Here is a 22953-nt window from a genome sequence, read left to right on the forward strand (position 1 = left end):
AGGAACGTAGTACCATTCCAAGGCTGGAAAATTATTTCAAACAATTTCATTTTTCACAAAAATGTACACGTGCAGTCTTTGTCCAAATTTTTTTGATCTTAGCTCGAGATCAGAGGGAAAAACGGTAGAAAAATGCAATTTGTGAGGTGAAATTCAGCAATATTGAAATATATTTACATTCTCTCTTAAGGAGAGCGATGATTTGACCAAAAATTTGGTCGGTCAACCAAGTCCTTCTGGCACTGGTTGATCTGACTGGAAAAAAAATTAAACTCAATGAAACTAAAAGTAACCGTGGATGCGGACTTTTTCATAAATATATTACCTCGTCAAATCATGGGGGTCGAAAATGACATCATATTCGACGTTATGACCAGACAGCTTGTCTGGTATGGTCATGTCAATAGAATGACGGACGAAAGGCTCCCAAAGAAGTTGCTTGATTAGGTTCCTCCTGGGAGGAGACGAAGTGGACGTTCAGTGAAAGGGTGGTGACAGGGGGTTTTAGAAGAAATGGGGTTTTGCCAACTCCCTGAGGGCGCACTGGTAAAAAAAACCTCTTGGTTCAAGAGTGCAGTTTCTTATCGCCGGATTTAAGAGTCTGGACTCTTGTTTCAATGCAAAATCCGCTTGAAACAAGAGTTCAAGACTCTTAAATCCGGCGACAAGAAACTACACTCTTAAGTCAATGCAATGCGGCATTGGTCCAAGAGGTTTTTTTTTTTACCAGTGGGGCTTTGGGAGGATAGGAAAATTTGGCGGCTAGGGGTCGCAGAGCGCCGGAGCGCGCTATAAAAGCGGCTTTATACATACATACATCACCTCGTCCGAAATCAAATTCGATAAAATTCGGCAGCAGGGATAGTGGAACTCGCCGGAGAGGGCGCTAGTGGTAGTCGTCGCGAGGGGCGCGGTGGAGTCACAAAAGTTGGGCGCTCAACTTAATCCGAAAGTTGGCTCGTAAAAAATTCACTTTGGGGCGCGGCCGTGTTATTGGCGAAAGGAAAAGGTGGGAAAAAGACTGCATTAAGCAACTTTTAAGATAATAAAACTTGCCGAGAGCTAGCCCTGCGTCCTGCGCCCTTCGCGCTGTGCCGAGCCATCGGAAAATTCCATCGCCGCTCCGTTTTCCCGCGCCCCGCCAAATTGGTAGCATTCCAAACTTTCCGGATTTCTCCTGCCCGGGGATCTTTCGGAAGCTCAGACTTATTTCCTCTCATTTGAACGCCTTTGCTCGTTATTAGCAGCTTTGCGAGCAAAAGAGGCTACCTATCTGAATCCGCTGGTAGATAAGCCTTTCAAATGGTACGATTAAACGTACTGAAAAAAGTTACGAGCTATAAAGACATACCGTTCGGTCCGGGCTCAGAGACCGCAAATTCCAGGCGCAGGAGCCGTGACTTCCATTGCTCCGGGTGCCATGCCCGGAAGTTTCAGCCTCTGAACCCGGAACGCGGATGTCTATGTAGTCCGCAAGTACGGTCTCCACGGCCGGAGTTTATAGCGAGAGAGCCCATGAACGACAGGCTTTTGTTTCTCAGACCCTTGTAAACGGGAAATTTTGAAAACTCATTTGTGCAATACTGCCGTGCAAGGGTAAAACGCTGCATGAACTCGCAGACGTTGCCAAATTTTCGATTATGTAGCATCGCCTCCGAGAGATTGGACTCCATGCTCACCAGCATCAAGTTTCCTTGCTCATCGCATCCGAGGTATCGGACTCCATGATCATGGCCTAATTTATAATTTTTTTGAGTGAGCATGGAGTCCGATAACTTGGAGGTTATTTTCAGACAGAAATAATTTTAAAAATTAAAAGTATAATAAAAATATTCTTGAGCATGGACTCCGAGAGCAAGAATAGTACAACAAAATCAATAAGAAATGATGCTTCTATCTATCGGACTCCATGCTCAACCTAAATATACTATTTTATTGAGTGAGCATGGAGTCCGAGAGCATGGATTGCTATTTCATTGTACTTTGAGCATGATAAGTGATGTTTCGGATGCTGTGATCCTTCTAATTAACTAAATATTTTGAACCGAGCATGGAGTCCGATACCTCGGATGCTATGCTCAAACAAAATACTGAAACAAAATGCGTCATTTCAAACTGAGCATGGAGTCCGATACCTCGGACCAGATGAGCAGAAAATTATGAAGTAAGTGAGCATGGAGTCCAATCTCTCGGAGGTGATGCTACAGTACCAAATTTTCTATGTTAAAATACGATTTTTCATGGAAATCTATGAATGTTTTCTCTCCAATTTTACAGAGAATTTGATTCACGATAGATCTGAATACAGATATTCATAGATTTCCTTGAAAAATCGTATTTTAACATAGAAAATTTGGCACCGTCTGCGAGTTCATACAGCGTTTTACCCTTGCACGGCAGTATTGCACAAATGAGTTTTTAAAATTTCCCGTTTACAAGGGTCTGAGAGACAAAAGCCTGTCGTACATGGGCTCTCTTGCTAAAATAAACTCAGGCCGTGGAGGCCGTACTTGCGGACTATGTAGACACAAAGACATCAATTCTAGTGAATTTGCTGCACGGTATGAAGCAAATTTCTTAAAATTTTCAAAGGAATCCGCACACATGTTCTCTTGTGGAAAATTAAACTGTCCAATTAAATTTGGCATTAGCTGATGTGGCTTGGTTCCTTTCTGCTTACGCGGTCCAATTGGGATGATGGTTGTTTCTTTTTTATCATCTAATTTCCAGTGTGTTTCTATCTGATGCATGAGTGGAGTCCTGCGCTATTCTGTTGTGCTGAGGAAGAACGCCACGTGAGCATTCGGAAGTTGCCAAACTTCCTCCAATAAAATTTTCATTTTTAAGAAGAGCCATGCATATTTTCTCTTGAAATATCTGTATTTAGATCTATTGCGAATCAAATTCTCTGTAAAATTGGAGAAAAAATATTCAAAGATTTCCTTGAAAATTCGTATTTTAACATAGAAAATTTGGCAACGTCCGCGAGTTCATACAGCGTTTTACCCTCGCACGGCAGTATTGCACGAATGAATTTTCAAAATTTCCCGTTTACAAGTCTGCTTAACGCGGTCCAATTGGGATGATGGTTGTTTCTTTTTTATCATCCAATTTCCACTGTGTTTCTATCTGATACACGAGAGGAGTCTTACGCTATTCCGTTCGATCCTGGGTTTTAGCGGCTCTGGTGCGCTTGCACTAGAGCTGCTATTCCGGACGGTCCCAGCTGGGGAGTATCAATGGACCATGTTACATTGGAGAGACCGCGCGTTGGTTGATGGGAATCGGCGCCATTTTCGACTATGTACCTTGTCATGACTTTATTTTATTGCATATTGTTTTATTGTTAGCCAATGCTATGTTGTGTAGTGTATTTTTGGAATCATGGTGATACAGTCAATAATTCAAAACTTGTCTGTGCTTTAATCTCGTGATGGAAAAAATGTACTTTACGTTCAAAATTTGAAATTTTGAATTTTAAAGTTTTCGCGGTTTTTTGGAAGAATGCAGTGGTTGGAGCTTCCTAGGCATATTACTCGATAGCAGCTGATAGCAAACAAAGGTTAGCAAGGAAACCGTAAACGTTTAACAACTATCGTGGCCATCGGGGCGATTATTGAAATGACATCGACTCAATGTCGCCGCTTACGACAGGACATAGCCCTATCTTATCCGTGTAATATATCGCAATTCGATATTCTTCGCATTCTTGACTACAACTACCGTCGCCAGAGCCGCTTTCCGACGCGAATGCGTTGGAGCTTACTGCTTGTTTTTTGTTTCCACGCTAGTCCGTGGAATTATCCCGAGAACTGCAACGACGTATCCGCGGTCCCGCAGTTATGAAGTTCTATTGGCAGGAATTAATTTCACTCGGAACGGTAGGGAGTCGCGGTGGCGCTGCGGCCGGAAGTTGACGAAGTTAATGATATACGCCATCCCACCTCGCAGCGCAAAACCCCGCATCCACACGCACATCCCGGCGGAGCTTACGCGGTTTGGTCCGCGCGGGGCGATATTTTATTGTGTCCCGATCCGCTTTCTTGGGCGGCCCCGCGTCGCTTATTTCTCCCGCACGATAACTTTGCCAATTAAAAATACCTAATGGCGTAAAAAATTCAGCCATTGTCTGTCTGGCTCGCTCCAATGTAGCGACCCCGAGCCATTAATTCGCGAGCTCGGGCCCCGGCTCTGCTCCTCCGTGAAAAGAAATCGGGAAATTGTATTCACCCAACTTCATCCATTATCCCGGATGAAGTCCCGACTTCGCGGTCGCACCTAATTATGCCGCCGGCGTTGTCGCGTGGCTTTTCAGAGTTTTTATCGCTCGATAATGGACCGATCGACTGGGTCTGAATCAGTGTTCAAAACTCAAATTTCACTGGGAAAAAAAAAAAAAAAAAAAAAAAAAAAAACACACACACACATTGGATCTAGAGTCCAAACTCTTAACATCGACAAGAAAAAATACTCTTGATTTAATCAGATTTAAGGTTAAATAAAGAACCAAGCCTCTTAATTTGAGCGGATTTCCTTTTGATCTAAGCTTAAATCTGATTGAATCAAGAGTCCTTTTTCTTGTAAATGCTTTCAAGAGTCTTGACTATAGATCCAATGTGTTTTTTTTTTTCCAGTATTGAGTCATAGGGAAAAAAAGGAGGTGTGTGCATCTTGAGGTTTGTTTACCCTGTGACATAGGTCGATACAACGTGGCCAGCAAAATCCGGAATTTGAAGTATGAAAAACGGACCATAAGGTCCCATTTTTTTGCTTAAATCAACTCATCATATAATTTCAAGCACTTTTTATACAATGACTTTTTTCTATAAATTACACAATTTCCGAGAAAATTGATGATAAAAGTCGCTGTGCCGACCTACGTCATCAAAAAAATTCCAAGATGCCCGAAATGCAAACGCCTTCTTTTGTTTCTCTATGCCTTTGAGTGTAAGGAGCCATGCGGTCCAAGCTCAATTTTTAGGAGCCATTAAAGATGTTTAAGGGGCCAAGTTTAATAAAGTGATTAGTGTGAAGCTAAGTGAAAAGTTAGAATCATTAAGTGAATAGCTAGAATCTGGCGCCGTGCGTCGAAATTTCGAAAAATCACCAAACAGAAATTTAGGATTTTTTTAGGAGGGAGAGGGGGGGGGGGCAAAATTTAGGGGCCACGTTGCTGAGGAGCCTCATTTTTTAGGCGCCAAGAATTTAGAAATTCAGGAAATTGGTCAATTTCTTAGGCGTGTTGGCGCCTGTGAGTTCCGGACACTGGTCTGAATTTAAACGATCAGTGTCCGGTAATGCCACGTTTCAGCCGTGAAAAAAACCTGCCGTATAATTCAGAGTCTACCGTACGTAAAATTTTGAAGAGAAAACACAAAATTCGATACATTTTAAATTCATACCGTGTCCCGTGGTGTCTAACAACGTCAATCTATAAAGTAATACCGTATATGTTACAATGATAGGTTTAATTTTGTGGTTGTAAGTTAAAGGAAAACCCCGCAAGTGTTAAGTACAATTACCTGTACCTGTTTTTTACGTTTAAAAATCCGTAACGTTTCTGTTATTTTTCTGTTTCAGCCGGATTTGTGCGGGAGCGAGTGATAATAAAAGAGTTCTCTGGAGCTCGATTTTAGCGTGCATGGCTATGCTGGCCAAAGAGACCGGTCTCACAGTTCTGTTCGTCAACCTTTTCTTGGACCTTTACCGCTCTTGGCACCCGCTCAAAAGGTAAATCAACGCACACATTTACTTTATTTTCATACTCAGACCTCAAGTGCTGGACTCGCTCTCACTGGAAACACTTCTAAGTCAGTTGCATGTGTCACTGACTAATGGGCTTTCATCTTTGATTCTAAGTATTTTGCAAAAAATAGAAGGCAGAGAAAAAACTATATGGTCAAGATATCACCATTTACCCTCTAACTAAGGGGATGGGATCTTCATTCACAGAAATGAGTCAAATTAGTCGATTATTTAGATAAAGTTCAATTCACCATTTTATTTCGCCAGTTTAGTCTCACCATTGGCACTAATAAATCGAACCGTTATCAACTTATTCTTCAGGCTATTCGTGAATTTTTCATTAGAACATTAAACTTAACACGCAAATTACTGAATTTACTCTAATAGAAATTTGCCCTCAGTGAGCGGTCATAAGCAGAGGTTAACTCAAGCTTAAGCTTTATCCTCTATTAAAGTCTCAACTTAAAGAACTGTTCTGCCTCAGACAGGAGTTTTGAAGAACAAGAGAACTCCAAACAATCAAATTCCTTCCAAATGTTTACAATTCAGGATTGAATGGTTAAATAAAAAATCCCTGCTCATACAACAACCACCTCTGCAATGATTCAAAAACGTGTTTGTAATTCATAGAAGAGAAAAATTGTTTTGTTATGCTGCGCATTTGTGCAAGATGAGCATGCGGTAAAGGAATAAGTTCCTGACATAATGTTCACCGAAAAAAAAGATGCTGTCGTAACATCCCGGATGTTACGGTTGTTAAATACATGTGGGACAACTCTTGGGTGTTGCTATTAACACTCTGGCAGTTAATGTAGCATGATAGGATGTAAAAGTAACATCCTAGGATGTTACTTAAACAGCCAGAGTGGTAATGACAACATCCAAGAGTTGTCGCACATTTATTTAACATCCAAGATGTTACTACAGCACCTTTTTGTTTCAGTGTTGCTTTTTCCTTAGGAAAGAAAAATTCCGCTCAGAGATTTTGGAACTTTGGATCGAGATGCTTGGAATCGGAGATCAGACATTTTATTGTTACCGCGCGAATGTTTATTCAAGCAGTCTCAAGATTATCAATACGCACCGATGTAAAAGCGGTATGAGAGCGGAGCCCAACGCAGAATAACCCGCCGAAACTCCCCTCTGAATTTGAATACGTAATAAAACCCCGCAGACCGTTTAAAAAGATCTTTAAATTTGAAGCGCCCCTAAAGAGGTTGTACCGCGCGCTTTTATGAACCGTTTAATGCGACCGAAGGAGTGATGATCATCTGGTGATTTGATATGAAAAAAGAAGAAGAAAAATTATCTCGGGGGATTTTATTACCGACCGTCTTGGCGCGGGAGACGCGGCGCTTCTTCGTCTTTGCCAAATTTTGTCGTAATAAGTTGAAACGTTTCACTGGTTTAAGCTGCCTTAAGAGTTTGTCATAAACGATTGAAATGAATTTTGTTCGGGAATTTCAGTGTCCTTGACATGGTCGCGGATCATTGTTAGATTTTTTAATCTTTTTACCAGCCCTTTCCGATTTGTTGTGTGATTTTTAATCCTCACTATTAATGAGAGAGAATAACAACACATCAAAGGCGAGACGAACAGTTTAAACGCTCGTTCCGTCCTATACTCGCAATGCTTTTCCATGGCGCTTAGTTCCGTTTGACAGAACGCGCTATCCGGGATTCTAAAATCCTCAAAAGGAACCCGATTTGGCGCTTAGTTCCGTTTGACAAAAATACGTCCAATTGCCCTAATTCATACCTTATTCAGAGGTCAATTATTGTAGTACTTCAAAAATTTAGTTTTTTTGATTTACTTGAGAGAAATGCCGATTTCTGTTGGATGCATCGGTAGAAATCACGAGTCTTACCTCAAATTTTCGTGGAATTATTAAAACCATAGATAGTTCTATACTTCACCAACTTGAACCCTAGATTCACTGTCATTTCTCATTTTTCTATGAATTTTTAATTTTATTTCCTCTATTTCTCTAATTTGCGGAAATCGAAAATGTGCGTGCCAAAAAGTTCTCATGCTTGCAGTTCATCATATTCTTTGGCTTTAATTTTTTTTTTTTAAATCATTGCTCTCCTCAGAGGTGGATTCGGGAAATTTGAAATGGATTGAGGCTGGCTTCTGCTTCTTGGTTCCCAAACAAGACATTTTCATGCTCGTTTTTTCTGCATTTATCTTTCCCCCGTCTACAAGATTCTCGGGCAAATTGTAAGAGTTGGCTCTCTAAAAAAGAATCACGCGATTTCAAGTATAAATCCGTCGTAAATATGTGTTTTTTCCCGTAGACAGCAGAATAAAAGCACAAAGGTAAGCCAAAGAGCTCTTGAAGTCCCAGCGGTCTTAAGAACGGATTCTACATCTTCCGAACGGTAGTGAAACCCGCAAGTCTTCTTAATTTTATGAGCAACGGAATTTTTATGATCCTAGATATGTTCCTCCGTTGCCAGCTTTTAGCGATGATAAAAGCACGAATATCATGCACACGTCATCCTGATTATATTATTAAACAAAATATGGATTCAAACTCTTTTGATGTTGTGTTTCTTTAAACAAAAAATATACTTATCACCGGAACGTTCAGTCGGCCCCTTTATTCCTGGTCGGCGACTTTCAGAACTTTTTATGAGCTTGAAAGTTTTTATATAAGGTTTTGTAGAAAACGAATGGGGTAGTATCAAGGTGTATTTTGATAAAATTTTACATTGATGGTCGAAAATCATTTGCACTTGCAGGAGCTCCAATCTTGAAGTCTTTAATAGAAACAATACAAAAGAACAGGATTTAAGAGTTTTTTTGGCTTTTGAGTTTGATCTGTAAGTCAATCTCATCATGATCTAAGGAAAATTTTGATAAAAGACTATTTGATAAAGTCTGTCGAATTATCTTAACACGTTTATGACGCTCACAAAAGGTCAAATTTACGTCACCGATAGGAAAGGCAAATGGCTTCTTTGTCTGCCACCACCGACGATCGAATAGTGAGAAAACTTTAATGAGAATATATAATTGATACTTGTAAAATGAACCTCATAGGTTAACGCTAATTTTTGCTTGGTAATAATTGGTAAGGAACTTATCGGAGAAAAAATGTGCCAAATAATGAAGGGTTCAAGAGAGCTCAGACTCGGAAGACTATAAGCACGATGCAACGGCGTTTAGATGCGACTATTTCTGCTCGAGAGATGTCCAGATTGCATACAGGAATCATTGAAGGCGCTTGAAGTGAAGGCAAGCGCGTAACTCAAGATAATACTTTCTAGAGACCCTGCACCAACAATCTAAGTAATGTCAATGGGTGAGGCATTAGTTGAATTCGGAGTCAACGATGCTTGCAACTTCTCGCCTTATTATAAGTGATTAACAACTTGTTGAGAGAAAAATTCAATACAATTCGCCAAACGATGGCCGATGAATGTCGGGCAAAGCACTTCAACAAGCGAGTTTTTGCAAATTAGGTCAGGATTGCTGAACCGATCGCTCTTCTATTCGGTCTTGGAGGGTATGGATTTGATCGACATGAATCGATCGACGTTAACCGATCGAGAAATGATTTAAAAACCCATGTCGATTGAAAAATCAAAATATGACCCAATCGACGTGAGCCGATTGACGCAATTCGATCTACAACCGTATGGAGGTGACAACCCGTGATTTGATCGACAAGTCATTATGAATCTATCAACAACCTGTGATACAGATGCAATTTCCGTGAATCGATCACGAAACTCTTTGAGTTTATCAACAAACCCCGTGAGTCCATGGACAAACTGGTGAATGGATCGACAAAACCGTGAATCGATCCCTAAAACCGTGATTTGATCGACAAAGCCGTGAATCAATCAAATTTCGTTCATCGAATAGGTGTTAATCGAATCACATATCGACGGTGAAACTACCAAACCACGTATCTCGTTTCCGGTGTTTAAAAATCTACGCTCGCATTTTATTTTTTTGAAGTAGACCAAATCAATATCATTCCTTGAAATTTTTACAGAATTTTCTCCGCACGAAGAGGAAAAATCACAGAAATTTTCAAGACTGGACGTTGAGTAGTTTTTCATTTAAAAAATAAAGTATGACGTACAGGAAGTCTGCGACGTCGCAAACCGAGATACGTGGTTTGGTAGTTTCACCGTCGATATGTCGGTTCACGTTGATCGGATAGGTGTCAATCGAATCACATCGGTCGGTTCACGTTGATCGGATCGGTGTTGATCGAATCACATTGGTCGGTTCACGTTGATCGGATCGGTGTCAATCGAATCACATCGGTCGGTTCACGTTGATCGGATCGGTGTCGATCGAATCACATTTGTCGGTTCACGTTGATCGGATCGGTGTCAATCGAATCACATTGGTCGGTTCACGTTGATCAGATCGGTGTCAATCGAATCACATTGATCGGTTCACGTTGATCGAATTGGTGTCAATCGAATCACATTTGTCGGTTCACGTTGATCGGATCGGTGTCAATCGAATCACCTTGGTGGGTTCACGTTGATCAAATCGGTGTCAATCGAATCACATCGGTCGGTTCACGTTGATCGATTCACAGTTATTTCTGTTTCCAACGATTTATGTTTAAATCTTACGCGTTAGAGAAAAAAGTACGTGCGGGGTCCCTGAAATTTCACCTCTAATAGAAATCCAGCCGATAAAACACGCGTGTAACCGATCTTCCATGTGACGTCATCCATGAAATAGGGGGATTTCAGTTGCCACCCGGCATCCAGCGGTGATCGCACCCCGAGGTTCGCTTCCTCGACCCGTCTCGAATAAAACTCGGCGAGACGCGGAGCAGTCAGTATAGGTGCAAATTTGTATCGCCCTCCGTTAACTTTGTAAAATGCAGATAGCGAGTTTTATAGCTCCGAGACTTGAGGTTCCTGAAAATTTCGCACTCTATCAAAAGCTCCCGCACATAAATATTCAATGATTCCTCGCAATATCCTTCCCTGACGTTGCCAGATTTACCAGGAACCTTGCTTCTCTCCGCCGCGTTGAGGGAAACATCCGTTTGAACATTCAAATGTTGCCAAAGTTTCCTCGATCAAATAATTGCTCTTGAGGAAAGCATTTAGGCTGATTTAACCGAAATTGGACTACATTTTTCGATTGAGAAATACATTCTGGCTCATTCGTAAGAATTCATGTGTGCATAGGGAACATAATTGTACACAAGCGCGTATTAAACCAAGCCAACACTGGGGGAAAAAAAAACATCGGATCTATAGAGTCCAGACTCTTAAAAACATCGACAAGAAAAAGTACTCTTGATTCAATCAGAATCTAGCTTAAATCAAGAATCAAGCCTCTTAATTTAAGCGGATTTCGTTTTGATTCAAGCCAAAAACCGATTGAATCAAGAGTAACTTTTCTTGTCGATGTTTTCAAGAGTCTGGACTTTCGATGCAATGTGTTTTTTTTCTTTCTTTTTTCAGTGGAACATTTGTATTTATTGTACATTTTTCTTAATTGCACAATGTAATCCATAAAATCAGATCCGCGGTGACGTCATGACTCTGCATTACGCAGAGTTTTCTCACTTGAAAGGGAAAAATCTCGTGTAGAGCATGATATTTGTCTTGGCGTTGTGATGTTTGGCGCAACTTTATACATATAATTAATTTCAATCAGAGAGACATCTACGAGGTCAGCGAGCCGATCATTGAAATTTAATTTTTGTCGGGCGGACATAGCTTAAATGGCGAAGCGTGATTGGTCGGCTGTGTCTTATCGCTGCTTTGTCTTGCCTTTGTCAGGTGGAATTTACAATAAGGTAAAGGCACCTCTTGAGTTTCCGACAGTATGTCGTCAATTCCATCCGCCAAAGGCGGATGAAATGAAGTTAATTTCTAAAGAGATAAACATGAATTATAATTCAAATCTTAGTATATATATATTAGCCCCAATACTTAATATTGTCTGCTCATTAGTAACATGGATTGTTTTCCCACTTAGATATTCATTTAATTTTATGAAAATAGCAGTACTAATAATACTAAGCTGTATGGCGTTTAGTGTAGTAACTATCATAACGTAGTATAACGTATACATAAGTATCATAACGTATATCAACGTAGCGATGAGACATAGCTGACCAATTACGCTTCGCCATTTGGACTACGCATTTTGCAATTTGGACCTAAAAATTCTGGCTCATCTGAAAAAACATCTATGTACATAGGGAAACTACTGGCACATACGTTGTCTTTAAACTAGGCCGGAATCTATAATTCCAAATTGCAAAATGTAGTCCATGTATTCCACGTCCGACCGACAAACACAAATTTTGAATATTCGGCCCGTAGCTTGGCTCTGATCGCGTGGTCATCAACTTGTGTCGATGCGACACCCCCCCCCCCCCCCCCCACCAAAGATTCATATCGCAAAGCTCAAAACCACGTAACCGCATCGCTTTTGAATGCGTTTGTGCAATTTTCGACATCATGGACAGCAAAGTTGATATTTTTGAGGGGCGATTTGGCAACGCGTGGCTAGGTACCGTTATTTTGCGGTTCCGTAGCAGGTGTTCGGGGGAGCCCACTAGCTCTGCTGCGACCCCACCTCATAAAAGTTGGATTATAATTCACGGGGCTTTGCGTTTTTCCAAATCCTGATCGGGTTTTCTCCTCTTTTTTCCAGGGCCTTGCTCGAGCGGAAGTGGAACGAAGAAGCGCTGCATTTTTCGCAGCGGACGGCCAAATTACTAATGGCGGTGAGTAGCTTTCATGGGATTTTTACTTTCTCGTCCCTCTAATGGGTAGGATACATATTGTTTTATGTATTTTAGGTTGATTTTCTGCCTACCTCATTCGACGAATCATCGCTTATGGATGATTCAACGGTGAACAGCTCTACGTGAGTAGCAGACAAATCATCGAACCAGACATTTTATCAAATGGCCAGGCAGATAGTCTAATTTTAAAAGTTTGCAAGAGGTATAGAGTCTCTTATATTAACGAGCAACACCGGACCAATACTGCCGTGCCAAAGAAAAACGCCGTATGAGCCTCCAGATGTTGCCATATCTACTTCAATAACAAATTTTGCTCTGAAAATGGTGAATGTTTTTGCTCGCAATTCAATCTAAAATATCTGAAAATTGTAAGGGAAGTTATTCATATCTTTCCTCAAAATTTTACATTTTAGTGGTAGAAGGTAACTCTAATCTTCATACGGCGTTCTTCCTTAGCACGGCAGAATAGATGTTCGACTTGCAAAACACTAAATGACGGCAACCCACGAAGGATTCCAGACTGATTCCATCATTTTTCCCCGTAGTCTATAAGAACAAGCCGTTTTAACTAACGGGACCGCTCCATTATACCCGCTCTCTTCTTTACTGTAGCTTTGTTTATCCATTTCCAAAATACGCCCGCAGAAACAAAAAGAAACCCTCATTAAACGAGCAATGCGACACCAATAGATGCCCAACTGGCTCCGATCTACTAGGTGAGCGTGCAGGCGCCGAGAAACAACTATTTAAAATCCCGCCTAATGTGGTGAAGTATCACAGTATTTGAAGGCGTTTTTAATCGTGCAACTCTGCAACCGCAGATGTTTGGTCTCGGGGTCGTCGTGCGTTGCGAATCGCAGACTGGCTTCGATCTGCGCAGCATTCGTGAAGGTAAAGGCGAATTGCGAAAAATTCCCGTGTACTGAGTCTCTGCGGGACAAAAATTTGTACAAATTTTGTCCGCAAATTTGTACAATACTGTACAACTCGTACAATACTGTACAATTCGTACAATTCTGTTCATTTTAGAAGACGAAGATACTCTCACGCTCGGTTCACTCAGTAGTTTCCGCTTAAAGTTCCTCTATAAGTGAAACTCACAAAATTCCAGACACCTCTAAATTCTCAATTCCGTTTCCGAATTGCGAAAAATTCCTGCGAACCGAGCTTCCGCGAAACAAAAAAATTGTACACATTTTGTCCGCAAACTTGTACAATACTGTGCAACTCGTACAATACTGTACAATTCGTACAATACTGTACAATTCGTACACTACTGTTCATTTTAGAAGGCGAGGATACTCTCACGCTCGGTTCACTCAGTAGTTTCCTCTTAAAGTTCCTCTATAAGTGAAATTCACAAAATTCCAGACACCTCTAAATTCCCATTCCGTCCGAATTGCGAAAAATTCCCAGAACGAGCCTCCGAAACGCAGTCGATCCCCCCCCCCCCCACCCCCACCCCACTCGGACGCACGTCTGCACTGAAACCCGGAGCCGTAATGAAAAAGGGCATTTGAAGCGCAAGCTCTAATTTGTAATGAAAACGCTGACAAAGATATTTTTAAAAATGAATAAGCAACTGTCACCGAAGCTCTGGTACGGCACTCCCTCCCCATATCACCCTCCCCCGCCTTCACCCCCGATCTCCTCCTCCCCCCCTCTCTCACCGGTCCTCGCTGTTTTTGTCTCTTCCGTTCTGAACTCGAGGCGACAATGTCACACTGTTTGTAATTTCCCTTTGATACACCTACAGCTCCAGCTGAAATAAATAAAATAAAAAATATGCTGAAATTTATTTGCATGAAGTTTATCCTCTGCGTCGCTCCGCGCAGATGACGGATGGAGCTCGCGGAGAGACTTGTAGCTGCTCTTTTGGATTATTTCTCTCCACTGAATTTGAATACGCAGTTTTGTACACGGAAGTGGAGGTTAAGCTCAAGTAACGCTTTCGAAAAATTGAGTCACTCTTTATTCAACATCTATATTATTTAGAAGCAGAAGAATGATAATACTGCAGCCAAGGTATCTTAAGTTTTGTTCATTACAATTTCATAATTTTACAAGTTTAAGTACTTCGTGGCATGAAGTTGTAATAATCAAAAATGAAGGTATATCGACTACATTATTATCATTCTCCTGCCTTATAGTTGAGTTTTGCATTGCAGCAAACTTTCAAAATGTAAGTAAAATATAAACAATGCTCAGAATATTCTAGATTCCTGTTTACCATTTTTATTTGAGTGGAAAAAACAAATAATCTTGTGTAACATTTTCGAAAAATTTAGGCTCTTTCATTCTCAATTTCCATGAGATTTAATACACTTTATAAAAAAAAACATGGTAATGTGATACTCTTCATCAGATTTAAATGCATGCAGAACCTGAAACATTGCGAATTAGATAAGGAGAAAGTGGGCCACTGTGCACTTTCTACCTATAAATCCCATCCAAAAAAACTTTCAACATATGTTTAAAATATTAGAATGTAACGTTAAAATATTTTAGAGGTATTTTTTTCTGTTCCACTGGGCTCAACTGTTATAACGCAGCAATGTAAAACGAGAGGCCAAAGTCAAAAGTTACTCAAGGGGTTGGGTGTGAGGGTGGGGGAGGGAGGTTGTTTCATCCACGAAGCTTCTTAGGCGAAACTGCAGAGTAACTGACTCTCCGTGGTCGCCGCTCGACCTTTTTACTCTCACTCATACATACGCACCCTAAACGTAACGACGTATCTCTATCTGCAGATGGGCCGCGAAAAACATAGAGTTATACGGAGAACAGGGTTCACGTGGAAATCCAGATACGTCCTTACGTCTGAGGAGCGACGACATACGCACCTGCATCGTGCACAAGGAGAAAACACCGAGTCATGCGTCTTTCTCTATTTCTACCCCTTTCCTCATTTCTCCCAACCCCCTTCCCCTCTTCCCGCTTCACAGTGGATCAAGTCAATAGGAGAGGTCGGACAAAATCTGGAAACTTTACACGCTTATAACTCCGTTTATACAAAACGTGGAGGTTCTATGATAGAGAATTTGCAGGTGTCTGAAATTTGACGGATTTCGTGTTCAAGTGGAAACTACTGTGTGAACTGAACACGAGGACACCCTTGGTTCATGAATTGAACAATTATTGGAGAAGATATGACAAAATGATCTAATTTTGCTAAAATACTTGTGTTTAAAGGGGGAATGCCGCCAGATGAAGTCACTAGGCGGTGCATTTTCTCGCTTTTAAATCTATATTTCTACTATTTCCCATATCAGAAAAAATTATAAAAAAATACTGTGAAGTCAACTCTTTAAGCACTTTCAGATGAAGCATTAAAGCATATGCATGCAAATTGTCCATTTGTTCTATTGCTTTCCTCGTAAAATTTTCTCCTAGTAGCACCTCTTAAAATTTAAAATGTGACGGAATAAAACATCAAAATGTGCAGTTTTTGTCAAAAATTCAATGTCCGACCTTTTTTATTGACTCGGTCCACTGTGCGCTGTCTTCTCTGTCCTTCTCTCCTCCCCCTCATTCTTGGAAAAGAGGGAGGAAATGCGGGGTAGCCGTCCTTTTCATTCTCTTCTTTCCTTCGCGCTCTAAGTAGTGATGACAGGGATGAAGCGAGGATCTGCGGTGCATACTGAGCTTCATCACCACCGTAGAGGGATGAAGAAGGGTTGGAGGGATGGAGGGGTGCGGAGGGATGCGGAGGGAGTTGCATGACGGAGAACAAATGAGAATAAATTGTCGTAATTGGCATACGTCTGAGAGCGTTGCTCACTCGGTTGCAACATCGAGAGCTGCCCTCGCTGAAAAGGAAGTGCGGTCGTTTGAACCGAGCTCTCGAACTGAATGGACCAATAGACAAGGTACGAATTTCAGCATTCTGATACATGGTTCTTCACCCAAAATTTACTTAAAACACGATACGCATAACGAAAATCACCGAAATCAACTCCTTCCGAAGTTATTTCATGATTCTTGGTGCGTGAATTGAAACCACCAGCTTATGAAAACTCTATGATCAACGTGATTCACATCGCGCGCTAAACGTTGTCATGAACGTCTCTGCGATAAAAAAATCTGGCAACCTCAATCTTGACGCTTTGGCTCAGCTATAGCAGATTGCTAATAGTTTGAACAACACATGGTGGGAAATGAACATTGCTTGGCTGAAAGGCTTGCTGAAACCGTTGTAGTGCGAGATTTGACTCGCGTAGAGCTTTGAGTTTCTTGTCAGCGGGCAGTTCAAATTCCTCGTAACCAATGTGAAATGAAAACGTTAATATCTTCGTAAGGAGTTGGTTTAAGTAATTTTCGTTTTGCAAATCGTGCTCTACGTGAAATTCTAACCAGGAAACATGTGTCAGATTATTGCTTAAATTCGTACCTTGTCAAATGGTCCATTATAGGTGAAAACGGTTCATACTTTATTACGAAAGAGTTCAACTCTTTGCACAGCGAAAAAAATGGCGTGCTTGTTTCACAATTAAAGTGTTAAAATATATGTCCGTCATGTTTCAAATTTACATTTTACAATAGTGAAAAACTAATTGAACTCGAGGTTACATGTTCATGTTTTTATTGTAAAATCCACATTGAACCATGTCGTGTCGGACACTTTTTTTAACTATGAAATTGTTAAATCAGCAATATCATTTTTTCCGTGTAATAAATAAATGTCATGACTTTTATTAGTGATATTTTTACATGAGTAACGGAGCCTTTGAAGGACAACTATAAATAAGATAAATGGAACCAACACAACATCGAGAGCACGGGAAAGGTCGCGCGTTAATGACGGCGCAGAGATACAACTATTCGCACTTGATGGATGTCCATGTTGCGTCTGCAAAATTGAAGGCGAGATAGCGTGAGGCGTCAACTCTCAATGCTCTGCTCTATGCTGCTAGTTTTGTCTATTAATTTCATTAATCAGCTCACAGACTCCTTATTCTCCAAATAGTTAGTCGACGATCGCTCCATTTTTCCTTTGTATTCTTTGTCAATAGCTGCATCTATCAATTTTAATAATCAGCTTGTTGGTAACACGCTTTCAATGACTAACATCAGTGAAGGCTGGGATCTCGACAATAACGTCACTTTCCGGCCAAAGTATCACAAGCGCCATACGACGTTTACAAATTTCCGCCGACATCTGATTTTTTCCCAGAGAAATTTTTCAACGACGCTGTCCGGTAATTTCACTGAATTTTCTTCGTGTTGCAATAAAATTCAGTAAAATATTCAAACCGATTCAACCAAGAATGTCTTTGTAAAAAAAAAAATTGCTGCGGAATTTTGAAATGTCATATGGCGCTTGTGATAGTGTGGCCGGAGGGTGACGATATCCTTATCTATTCCGCGTAGAGTACCTTTACAGAGAGAGTATGGACAGCTCGATTTATGTAGCTGTTAGGGCGCAAAAGGGTGACAACGTGTAAAACAAAAATCACTAGAAAAGTGCCGCTGCCAACCTATGCATTTGAAATATTAATCAATACTGCCGACAGCGCATTGTAAACAAGCCTTTTTAAGGATTAGGACTTCGAAACTGAGAAAATTCATGCGAAATCAAAGTTTTATACGTGCTTCAATAATTGTTGATCGGTTTTGAAACGACGGTTAGTAAGAATTATGAAACTTAGTACCACTGGATAATTCGAGTCCATAGGTTGGCAGCCTTTTTGGGCCCCAAAAGCTACGTGACCTGATCAAACCAAACCTCCAAATTTTCGAAGTGTTCATAAGCTCCTATAAAGGTACTTCAACTCCACGCGAAGAAATCATCACGAAGAAACCCGATAAACCTAGCAACGCAGGCTCCAAATGTTGATTTATTCACGCTTCCGCGAAGGTCCACTCGTCTGGTTTCACGCATGGCCAGTGCTGACGGGCAAAAGATGTAAAAAACCCCGCCGCTACCGCATCATCAGGGCTGCCACATCCTCGGACGTTCCCGGCGGATCCCTTCGAATTTTTACGAGGAGTTTTCAGGGCCGCACCCGGCGACCCCGCTCTCGGCAGTCCGATCTCGTTTCATCTCGTCTCGCTGCGGCGTCCCTCTCTCCGCGAGACCGCACCCATAGCGGGGAATAAGTCGGATTAGACTCGTGTAAATTTTACGCCGGGCGGGAATTAAGACACGCTGTGAGATGATACGTCGGAGATGTGGAAATGAAGCCCAATTCTGCCGTGCTAAGGAAGAACGCCGTATGAGCCATCAGACGTTGCCAAGTTTCATTCGATAAAAACCGAATTTACTGGGAACATTTTGAATTTTTTCCCCCCAACATTTTCAGACAATTTTGTACGCAATTTACTCTCAAATATCTGAAAATTTCAAAGAAAAATGTGCATAAATTTCGTCAAAAATACATGTTTTATCGAAGGAAATTTGGCAACCCTCGAATGTTCATACGGCGTTCTTCCTTAGCACGGCAGAATTCACACGATGGAACTCGTCGTCTAATACTGCCGTGCTAAGGAAAAACGCCGCATGAACCTTCAGGCGTTGCTAACTTTCCTTTGATAAAGCACAAATTTCCTGGTAAACTTGAAAACATGATTTTTAGATAAATTTGTTTGCAGTTTCATCTAAAGCTCCTGAAAATCGCAAAGAAAAATATTCGTAACTTTCCTCTAAAAAAAATAACATTTTATCAATGGAAATATGGCAACTCTTGAATTTTAATACGGCGTTCTTTTTTTAGCGCGGCGGAATAGTACATACTCTCCATTTGGACTGAATCCTGAAATCAGGAACTATAATTACAATTTCATCAATAAAATCACCTACACCCGTAGGGCAACTTATGACGCATGTGTTGTTTATGAAATGAGCAAGAAATCGTATCAAAAATATTAGGATGAGAGCTAATACGCTGTGATGATACATACTTTTTAAATTTATAAATTATGTATTATCACAGCGTATTGGCTCTCAGCCTAATATTTTCAATATATAAGGCTATTCAGCCCAGCATGTTCTCAATAGAAATTGTATGGTTACGAACTGCAAAAGTCCACTTGTGCCTGTTTATGCTAGATGGAACTATGAACAGTGGCGTGGCGTGAAGGATCGACTATCGATATTTCTCCATGTGAAGCTTTAGTAAAGAATCGATTATCGAGGTGTTCGCTGCGAACACCGTGATAATCGATCCTCATCCATAGATTTAAATGGCAGATCAATCGATACATCGCAGAGCACACCACGCCACTGACTATGAAGCATGCAAATCATGTGTGTTTCTTGACTCCGAAGAATTAGGAAGCTGAATTGAATTAAAGGATCGCGAACCGCCAATAGTCATGTTCCGAGAAAATGTGAGGAAACATGATTTCTTCGAAACGACAATTTTCCATATTCCTGTTAGAAAAAGTCAACCAATGTCCCTCATAGCATCTGTAATAATCACGGTCAAACGAGAAAGGTACACATATAGGATAAGCGGAAACAAGCACAGCCAAACACAACAGGGAACTAGAGCACGCTCGGGAAAGGACGCGCGATCATGACGGGGCAGAGATACAACTATTCGTACTTGATGGATGTCCATGTTGCGTCTACAAAATTGAAGGCGCGAAAGCGCGCGACGTGAACTCACAGCGCTCCGCTCTAGGCTGCTAAAAAATGTCACTCGGATTCAGGAGAAAAGTTAAAAGAGAGATCGTCTCTTCTATCTTCGGCTGTACTGCTCACGTAGCCCTTGAAGCACCACTACAAAAAAAATTTACCAAGACTTTTTGGATAAACCTCATCATAGTATTCTTCGAATTATCTTGTTAATATGACTTAGAATTAGTTTTGAGTCATGTTTTAGTACATAATTGAATTTTTATCAGATATTTTATGAATATTTTATTAATTTCCTCTGGAGGGGATTCAATGGCTCCGGGGAGTTGCCATCTTGCTTGTTTACTTGCATAGCCGTAAGTGCACCATATCAGCATTTTTTCGCGACCAATTGAAAACTGGCACACAAATGACTATGTCTATACAGGGTGATCCAAGTTTAAACAGCCAGACCGCAGGAGCCGAAACACCCCCAAATCCCCTCTTTAAATCGAGGTCTCCATTTTTTGTGGAGAATTTATGAATTCAAGGCATAATAGTTCAGGGAAGTACAAATATTCATGATATTTGGTTCACAACCGTTGCCAAAATTCAGGAAAAACGATTTACTTTTCGAATTTTCCGGGGATCGGAGCTCCGACTGGAGGCACTTTTGGAAGAAAAAAACTTTATACAGTAAAAAAGTCTCATTTTTACCCATAGAATATGCTCCTGCTGTTTAGCCGTTTAACCCCGGATCACCCTGTATAAGAACTTTAAATATTTCCTATCGCCCGAATGCGTCTCTTTTGTGTTTTTTAGTCAACAGTTGATAAAATTCACCCCACCAAAATTTTCACCCTAAAGAAAAAGAGGCAACGCGGCCCAACACGAGCGGGCGGTAATTTATAATTTGGGCGTGACGAAAATTCACTTGATTCCTCTTCAACGGAGAATGGGACCCTGGCCCGGGGGGGGGGGGGGAGATAAAGAGAACGCGGGGCGGATGGGTAGTAATCATACTCATAACGGCGATATTATACGTGTCGCATAATTATCGCGTCCATTGTTGGGGCGCGCGGAGCTATGTGCTATGTGCTGGCGCGCCTCCAACGCACCATGTTTTTGTTTTCATAAAAGCGCAGCGCACAAGCGCCGAATAAATAAATAGCGGCGGTGTCGGACGGTGCCGGGATCGTGCGCGCTGCAACGGTGGGATTTCGGGGGTTTTTCGCACTATGTGGCAACCGCGCGGACGGTCGCCGCGGCCCGTCGCGGACGCTGGCCGCTGATCCGGGCGCCGTTTTTAAATTCCGAGTCGCCGGAACAATTGAAACGGGTGGTTGGTATAATCGCGTCGGCCGGCGAGGCGATGTTGCCGGATTTGGTTTTGAAATTTGAGCCCTTGAAGGGTGGCATGAAATGTAAGGAAGAAATGAAAGATTGGAAAGTTCAGTGAAATGTTTCATGAAATTTCATGATGCTGTGAAATGTTTCATATTTTTCAGGGCCTAGAGTGTAAAACCCGCACTCAAGCACATAAAACTAGAAGAGAGTCACAATTTCTACATTTTGCGAACATGAAAAGGAACCAGTATCTTTCAATATCTTTCACAAATTCCTGGAATATTAAGAAATATTTCACGTGAAATTTCAAGATTTGAATTTTCATGAAATTTTGCCACCCTGGGTGGCGCTTGTGAGGAAAAAACTCTAAAACAGTGATAATTCATGGAGAAATGTGCCGGAGAAAATCGGGAAAAGTTCAGGTCGACAAAGTGAATGACCCGAAAATCAGGGATAAATTAGCATACTTAAAATTTGATTACTTACAGGGTAGTCACAGTCAGAGCAACCCGGAGAACAGAGACAATTCAGGGGAAATTGGTCTAAGAGAACCAATAAAATCGACAAAAGCACATACCTATATTGCATTACATGCATTTATCATGATTTTTCCCCCAAAAGTATGACTTTTGTAATTTAAAGGTTTGGTAATTGACTTATTTCTCTAATGATTTGCCTTGACGTGCCTTCCGTGCTCTTGCGTTGACGAGCGCAACATTTTGAGGCTACTAAAATAGGCCTGTAATCGGGCTAATAGAGGCCTGTCTCTTAGCTGGATCGAATAATTTCCGGATTACTATTTATCATTCCTTTTTGTCTCAAAAGTCGAGGAATTTCATTCAAATTGTTGAGGATTTAACTAAAAAACTTATATAGAGAAAAGAAAAGAGAAGCAAAATGATTGGAAAGTCAGAAAAACAAAATTTTTTCTTCGGAAAAAGCAAACTCTTACGATTGGCATCGCGTGGGGCATTATGTTACCCTATGATATACCTCAAATCATCGATTATCGATATTTCCCCATTTGAAGCTACGGTAAAGAATCGATCATTAAGGTGTTCGTTGCGAACACCTCGTTTATCGATCCTTTTCCATATATTTAAATGGCAGATCTATCGATGTATCGCAAAGCACGTCTCGCCAGTTCATAACGCCTCAGGCGCGAAGCGCTTCTTAGGGGTTGGACCGTGAAGCGGTCAAGAGACGCATCTGCTCGTAACTAATATTTCAAAAATTCACATTCTGGAACTTTTCTCGAATTGACATTGAAAATCGAAGGCGATTATAGTTCTTTCTATCCTCTTTTAACTGAGGGAAACATATCTTTAAAAATGTCAATTATTTATTTTTTACCCAACACTGGGGGAAAAAAAACACATTGGATCTAGAGTCCAGACTCTTAAAAACATCGACAAGAAAAAGTACTCTTGATTCAATCAGATTCTAGCTTAAATCAAGAACCAAACCTCTAAAAAGCGGATTTCGTTTTGATTCATGCAAAAAGCCGATTGAATTAAGAGTATGTTTTCTTGTCAATGTTTTCAAGAGTCTGGA

The 22953-nt window shown here is 41.0% G+C and overlaps 1 protein-coding gene across 1 annotated transcript in view; it reads left to right on the forward strand.

The window, feature by feature from the left end:
• The window catches only part of LOC140224972 (protein O-mannosyl-transferase TMTC1-like), a 326000-nt gene that overhangs the window by 289934 nt on the left and 13113 nt on the right, over positions 1–22953 (forward strand). The window contains exons 4-5 of the mRNA XM_072302151.1: positions 5581–5730; positions 12404–12476. Of these exons, the coding sequence (XP_072158252.1) occupies positions 5581–5730; positions 12404–12476 (223 nt within the window). The remainder of the gene's footprint in view (positions 1–5580; positions 5731–12403; positions 12477–22953) is intronic.

Source organism: Bemisia tabaci, chromosome 7 (genome assembly GCF_918797505.1).
Source record: "Bemisia tabaci chromosome 7, PGI_BMITA_v3".
Classification (NCBI taxonomy): domain Eukaryota; kingdom Metazoa; phylum Arthropoda; class Insecta; order Hemiptera; family Aleyrodidae; genus Bemisia; species Bemisia tabaci.